A 7,008-nucleotide genomic window follows, 5' to 3' on the forward strand; every position below is an offset into this window, starting at 1 on the left:
GAGCAGCCATTGAGTGGGTTGCTTAAATGCCAGTATGCGCTGCAAGCAGCCTGGACAATCATTTCCCCAACCAGATGAGAGGAATCGCGTGCTCTGAGCTCACATATGCAAGAAACAATAGCCTGGCGATGGTGTGTAACACATTAAAAACACACTCTGAGGATTCCCCCCCCCTATCTTTAAAGGAATGTTCCGGAAATTAGCCACATCCCCTAATGCACCGCAGCGGGGCTCCCGCGTGAACTACAGGTTAAAGGAGCCCAATGGGATAAGCCTACCTACCCACTTGATGGCCATGTCAAGCGTGCAAATAACAGCGCTGCTTTTTCCCTCTCACGGCCCATGTTGCCTGCCTGCCTGCCTCTGTTTCTGTTTCTGTTTCTGTTTCTGTTTCTGTTTTGTTTTGTTTTGTTTTGTTTTGTTTTGTTTTGTTTGCCCAGCGCCTTGTAGATCTGCTACTCTAACCTGCGTCTCTGCTTTCGGGCCTCGGCTGTGGCGGCGGGGGGAGCCGGGAGGTGAACAAGAAGGTGATCCAGGAGATGACCCAGGAGGTGATCCAGAAGGTGCACCTGATTCACCTCCTGGTCCAGGAGGCGACTCAGGAGTTTGATCCTGGAGGTGAACCGGGAGGAGAGCCGGGAGGTGATCCAGGAAGTGATCCATGGAGTTTGATTCTGGAGGTGAACTGGGAGGTGATCCAGCAGGTGAGCTAGAAAGTGATCCGGGAGGTGATCTGGGAGGTGAGCCAGGAGGTGATCCGGGCCCAGCCGCGCTGCAGACGGGACAGCGGCAGTGAGACAGGCTGGCAGAGTACCGTGCTGGGGTGCAGGGCAGAGGAAACATGCTGCTACATATGTTGGGTCAAGCTTGGCCTTTGTTTGGGTGTAAAAAGGGTGTAAAAACCCATTTGTCTGTAGCCGGCCTTAAAGAAATGAAAAGGATCGCATGGGGGGTTTTGATGCAAAAGGCCCAACGAAGCGTCCAAAGAATGTTGAATTTCTCAGTTGGGCACAGTCATTTTTAATTAAGAAGGGGACGTTTTAATAAGCCCACAGAGAACAATTAAAATATTTGATCCTCACAATAATGCACAATTAAAAAAAAAGGTATGGTCGATGAGCCTCATCTCAATGGATAAATCTAAACTATTGAATGTAAACGATTATGAACCTGTAATGGATACCTTGTCCTATACACCCAGTTATAATTACAGCCAAGAATAGAAAAAGAAAAAAAACTTTAAATGGTTTTTTATCTACAGTAATTCCCTCTCATCATCAGCAGGCCAGACCTGTGACAGAAAAAGTGTGTGCGTGTGTGTGTGTGTACATGTTTAACTATCCTAATGGGGACCAAATGTCCTCATTAGGATAGAAAAACCAGAAACCACCTACCTTGTGTGGACATTTCAGAGGCCCTCACAAGGAAAAGGGTCTATTGTAGAGTTAGGACTTGGTTTTAGGGTTAAGGTTAGAATTAGGGTTAGGTTAAGTTTAGGGTAAGGGTGAGGGTTAGGCATGTAGTTTGCGTGGTTAAGGTTAGGGTTAAGGGCTAGGAAATGAATGTAGTCAATGAGGGGTCCTCAAAAGGATAGTGAAACGAGTGTGTGTGTGTGTGTGTGTGTGTGTGTGTGTGTGTGTGTGTGTGTGTATAGGTCTACGGGGCCCTGTCTTCAAATTTTATATTTCTAACATTCAGCCAGTCGTGTGTTAAAGGGGGAGGAATCTGGAAATAAGCCTCTCCTATAAGCTTGCAACAACACTGCCATGCTGCGCAGCGTCGGTTTTACCGGGAGGGCGACTTTCATTCGCATCAGATCGTCGCCCATGCAGATAATTACTTTGAATGTCAGAAAGATGTAGTTTTAATATCGTCTCTATTAGCCTGTTGGCTAGGTAATTAAGGTACAGATGACAGCGGCGAGGGAAACAGATGGCATTTGCTTACAGTGATTGAGAAGGTAAACAGTGAGGCGGGAGGAGGAGGAGGAGGTGGAGGAGGAGAGCCTGCGGGCGGAGGCCAAACAGCAGCCGGAGACGCGCCCATCAGCCGAGGGAGAGTTGTTGTTTTGTGCAAATTGGACTGTACATTTTCCATGACACATTCAGCTTTTCGGTCTGAGGTCAAAACACACACACACACACACACACACACACACACACACACACACACACACACACACACACACACACACACACACACACACACACACACACACACACACACACAAACACAGGTGAGGAAGCAGGTGGCTGATGGACACTTAAGCTCCCGTGTGTCTCAGTTTGAATCCCTGGAATCATCAAAGTCTTATCATTACAGTTTTAATGGCGGCCCAGGTATGCTTTAACATACATTATGCAATAGATGAATAAATAGATAGATCCAAAAAGGGAAAGAACCCCCCCCCCCCCAGCTATCTTTGTTTGGGCCTGTAAACTTTACATGCACAGATTTAAATCAAAGTGACATTTCAGCGCTATAGACATGATATAATTAGTACTTTTGCCTTTTCCCTCCCACTGTAAAAATGCTTCTTCCAACACGTCGTTTGCATTTGTCTTGTTAAAACAAGAGGTTAACGGATGAAGACGGACAGAAACAGACAAGTCCGTCCCTCCAAATTTACCGACATGTCTCGTTTAGTTTGGGTTCATTCAAATAACAACCAAGGTTTTGTAAGGTTTTCATACATATATTACAGCTTTTTTCTCATTTTGTTGAAAACTTGGTTAATACTAAGGCCTATAGTAGTATTGATAATAAGGATAACAGCAACAACAACAACAACAATGTTAGTAATAATAATAACAATAATAATAATTGTTATTATTATTATTATTGTTATTATTACAGGATAATTATCATTATTAGAATGTCTATTAGGCTTAACTAAAAATATTCAATTTACTTCACATATAACTATCATAATATAATAACAACAAAATTAAAACTATATAATAACGCTTTAAGAAATAAAGATCCTTGCTTGGAAATTTGTCCTGAATCAAATAACAGATTAAAATGTATTGAACTAATTAGATTATGGCTATATTTTGAGAAATAATATCTTTTTTTTATGAATTCCGAATTAAAACTCAAATCATCCAAAGTCGTCATGAAAAGTCTCGTAAATGAGAATAATAACGGGAAGTGAATTAATATTTCTATTGACAAACACACACTATGTGTCTGGAAATTATTACAAATATTAACGAGCGGAGTTATTCGTTAAAGCTGTTGTTTAATATGTTGAAGCGTTACGCAGATTACAACGTCACAACACTGAAGAAAGGAAGAAAGAAGGAAAAAAAGAAGAGAAAAGAAAGGAAACGGAAAAAAATGCTGTTACGTTGCCAGTTCAGAAATAAAGACAGTGTCCAGATATGAAGACGTGAAAAATAAAAATCAGTATTCAACTGCCACAGCTTATGGAAGAAGGGAATTAAAAGGTAATTTTAGCCCTTTAAATTCAGGTCGAAATTAAAGAGAGAGAGTAAAAAAAGAAGCCAAGATGGGCCTTAAAATTTAAATACATTTTCAAGACGTAATTTAGCAATCACACCTGAGGCGATGTATTAATTTAGGACAAGGACTAATAAATTACACCGATACTCAGCCTGCCCAATACTTCTACTGATGAATCCATATAAATAAATCAATATTAAATACATAAATGATACTTACCTCATAGGGTGATGTGGAATTGGACAGTGATCGCGTTTATTTTCTGACAAGAAAATAAATCACAACACAGACTGAGTATTACTGGTTTTACAATTAAATACCCGGAATAAATGCCATCAATAATGTCAAGTGGTGTTTTTTTTTTGTCGCGAGATGAACAGGTTTGTCATCTCACACCCATATTTAATCATCTGAACGGCTGCTGGCGATATAGGGCCCATCATGAGTGAGGCGGTAACGTGTACTTAAAAATCTATAAATGTCTTTTTTGGAAAATATGGGGGCATCGATTTGAGCTTTCATCGGGATCTCCCTGCAGATCCTATCAACACTTGACATTTGAAAAAGAACTAAAAGGAGGACACAGTTGAAAAGGAGACAAGCCAATCAGCTCGCTCCTTCCCCCTTCGGCCAATGACAGACGCCACATTGTTGTCAAATTTGTCTAATGAAAACGTAGGCGCAACAATGGAGGGGTGGGGGGTGGGGTGGAGAGGGGTCTGATCTGTATCCACCGGCAGTCTCCTGAGGAAGTTATAGTGTCTCACGCTGCTTGGAGTAACAACCTCCACTCCTCCCGGACGGACGGAGCACCCACAACTTTAGCAGCACGGCTGCCCGCGCTTCTGGATGTTAACGCCTTCCCCGTTGCCCTCAGATAGCAGCCATCATCTCAGTTCACAGCTGTAATCCCAATCCCGCCACATTTTCACCCGTTAAAGATATTTTGGGGACGTTTCCGCCAGGGAGTTGACCGTCCTGATACTTTGGTCAGTGGAAAGAAAGACATCGCTAACTTTACCCGCGGCAGCCCAGACATGTTGAAAGCTGGTTGGCTGCTGTGAGCGGCTCATTTTAATAAGAGTATCCAGTACTACCGCTTTTCTTATTCTTCTTTCCTTGTGTCGTTTTATAAACTCAGCGCGGCCGTGACAGCGAGGAGAAGCGGGGCATGGATCTGAGACCGGAGCTTCCCACCGTCTCCTCGGCATCTCAAGTCCACGCCGGGGCGGCGGCGGCGGCCGCGGCGGCGGCGGCGGCGGCGGCCTCCATTCCGGTGTCCATGGCCGGTAACCTCCTGCGTGGCCCTCCGCTCCTGCTGCGCGCCGCGGAGAAGTACCCTCGTACGCCCAAGTGCGCCCGCTGCAGGAACCACGGCGTAGTGTCGGCGCTGAAGGGCCACAAGCGCTACTGCCGCTGGAAGGACTGCATGTGCGCCAAGTGCACGCTGATCGCCGAGCGGCAGCGCGTCATGGCGGCACAGGTGGCGCTGCGGCGGCAGCAGGCGCAGGAGGAGAACGAGGCCCGGGAGCTGCAGCTGCTGTACGGCACGGCGGAGGGACTCGCTCTGGCGGCCGCCAACGGCATCATACCCCCGCGTCCCAACTACGAGGTGTACGGCGCCGTCAACAACGACAGCAATTCAGGTTGGTGCGGCTGACGCCACGAAACGCATGTCGACTTCCGATATAACCGTTGTCTTCTGCCCGGGCCTGCTTTGAATAACAATATTGGTGATATTATTAATAACTGAGGTGAAAATAATGTATTATGGGTATTTTTAGATAAATTCTATAATGGCATCGCTATCGGAGCCAAACGTGACCTGTAGGTCAATGGGACTGGCGGTCAGCACATCCATCACTAATTAGAGGAGTTAGTTATGCTATGTAAATACAGACTACTTTTGTGTTGTTAGTCAGATGTATTTTTATCTTTGTTTAAATTCTCTGTATCTCAGTTTTACCCTTGCAAAGGTGAGATAAAGAGAATTTTGACGTTTGAATTGGGCATTGCTGATCATGTTTAGGCATATTTCTTTTTAGTCAGTGTCTGTGTATTAACAGTCTAGCCAGTGTTAATCGTTTGACATGGTTCAGCCTACTGGATAAAAAGCTGTCCTGTCTGTTGGTTTTGAGTCTTGGGGTCTAACAGTGCTCCACTCGCAGTGTTCAAGGCCTCACACACGCATCTTCTCTTTCCCACCATAAACATCTCGTCCTCACTAACTGTGCCACAGATTCAAGCATCCAGAAGTTCGAGTTATTCCCCAAGAGCCAGCTGTCCGGACCCGCCACCCCTCAGCAGAGTGCGGGGGAAAACGGTGTCCACCGACAGCGATTCGGCCCCGGGCATCTCGTCCCCTGACGTCCGGCACGCGGGCTCGGGCTCGGAGAACGGGGACGGCGAATCCTTCATCAGTTCGCCGGTTTCCAAACCCTTGAAAGATGGCGAGGAGACCCCCGGCTCCATCAGCCCGCTGGGCTCGGACTCCGGCTCCGAGACGGACAAAGACGAGCAAGAGGCGTCTCCTCCGTCCTCCGCGGCGTCCAGACACATGAACGCCATCGACATCCTGACCAGGGTCTTCCCCAGCCACAAGCGCAGCGTGCTGGAGCTGGTGCTGCAGGGCTGCGGCAAGGACGTGGTGCAGGCTATCGAGCAGATCCTTAACAACAGCGGCCCACACGGCGCCAACAAGGCCGGCCCGGACGACACGTGGACGACGGAACGGACGCTGCAAAGCGGTCACCAGCCTCAGCTCTCCTCCTCCTCCACATCCGCCACCGCTGCAGCAGTCACCGCCTCCTCGCCCGCCAGGCCCATGCTGCCGGGCGCCATGACGCTGAGCAACCGCTCCGCCTTTTCCCCCCTCCAGCCCAACGCCCCGCACTTCGGCGCCGACCCCAGCAGCTACCCGCTGGGCACCCACCTGGGACTCAACCCGCTGCGGCTGGCCTACTCGGCGCACAGCCGCGGACTGGCCTTCATGACGCCCTACTCCACCACGGGTCTGATGCCTACCCTGGGCTTCAGGCCGCCGATGGATTACGCCTTCAGCGACCTCATCAGAGACAGGACAATCCTACACAAGGAGCAGAGCTATGCCAGCGGCTTGTACGGCCCTCTGGTCAACAACACGCCGGACAAACAGTGAACCCGGGACTCCACACACACACACACACACACACACACACACACACACACACACACACACACACACACACACACACACACACACACACACACACACACACACACACACACACACAGAGTTGCCACAAGTGTTGACTGTTACGGAGAAAAAAAACGTCTGTGTTGTGTTTCGGCTACGAGCGGCTGTAAATTATAAGCTTCTTTTCTGGGCTTGTCATCTTCACCGAGAAGACCACTTAAACTCAGTTAGGTGTAATTTTAAGGAAATGTCCATGTATAAAATTGTTTAATAGCCCCATACGATGATACCCCCCCACCCCCCATGACAATTTATAAACTGAAGTACAATGTCGGCCTATGCTATCGATAAAATATACGCGAAAT

General features: G+C 47.5%; 1 protein-coding gene across 1 annotated transcript; it reads left to right on the forward strand.

Annotated features, from left to right (window-relative positions):
- Nucleotides 1-674: 674 nt before the first annotated feature.
- On the forward strand, nt 675-6,625 carry dmrta2 (DMRT-like family A2). The gene is given in 5 exon segments (XM_056277772.1): nt 675-704; nt 4,610-5,123; nt 5,708-5,781; nt 5,783-6,215; nt 6,267-6,625. Coding segments are annotated over 4 exon segments (1,350 nt in total). The 5' UTR covers nt 675-704; nt 4,610-4,639.
- Nucleotides 6,626-7,008: the final 383 nt, after the last annotated feature.

The sequence above is a fragment of the Lampris incognitus genome, chromosome 3, assembly GCF_029633865.1.
Source record: "Lampris incognitus isolate fLamInc1 chromosome 3, fLamInc1.hap2, whole genome shotgun sequence".
Taxonomy (NCBI): domain Eukaryota; kingdom Metazoa; phylum Chordata; class Actinopteri; order Lampriformes; family Lampridae; genus Lampris; species Lampris incognitus.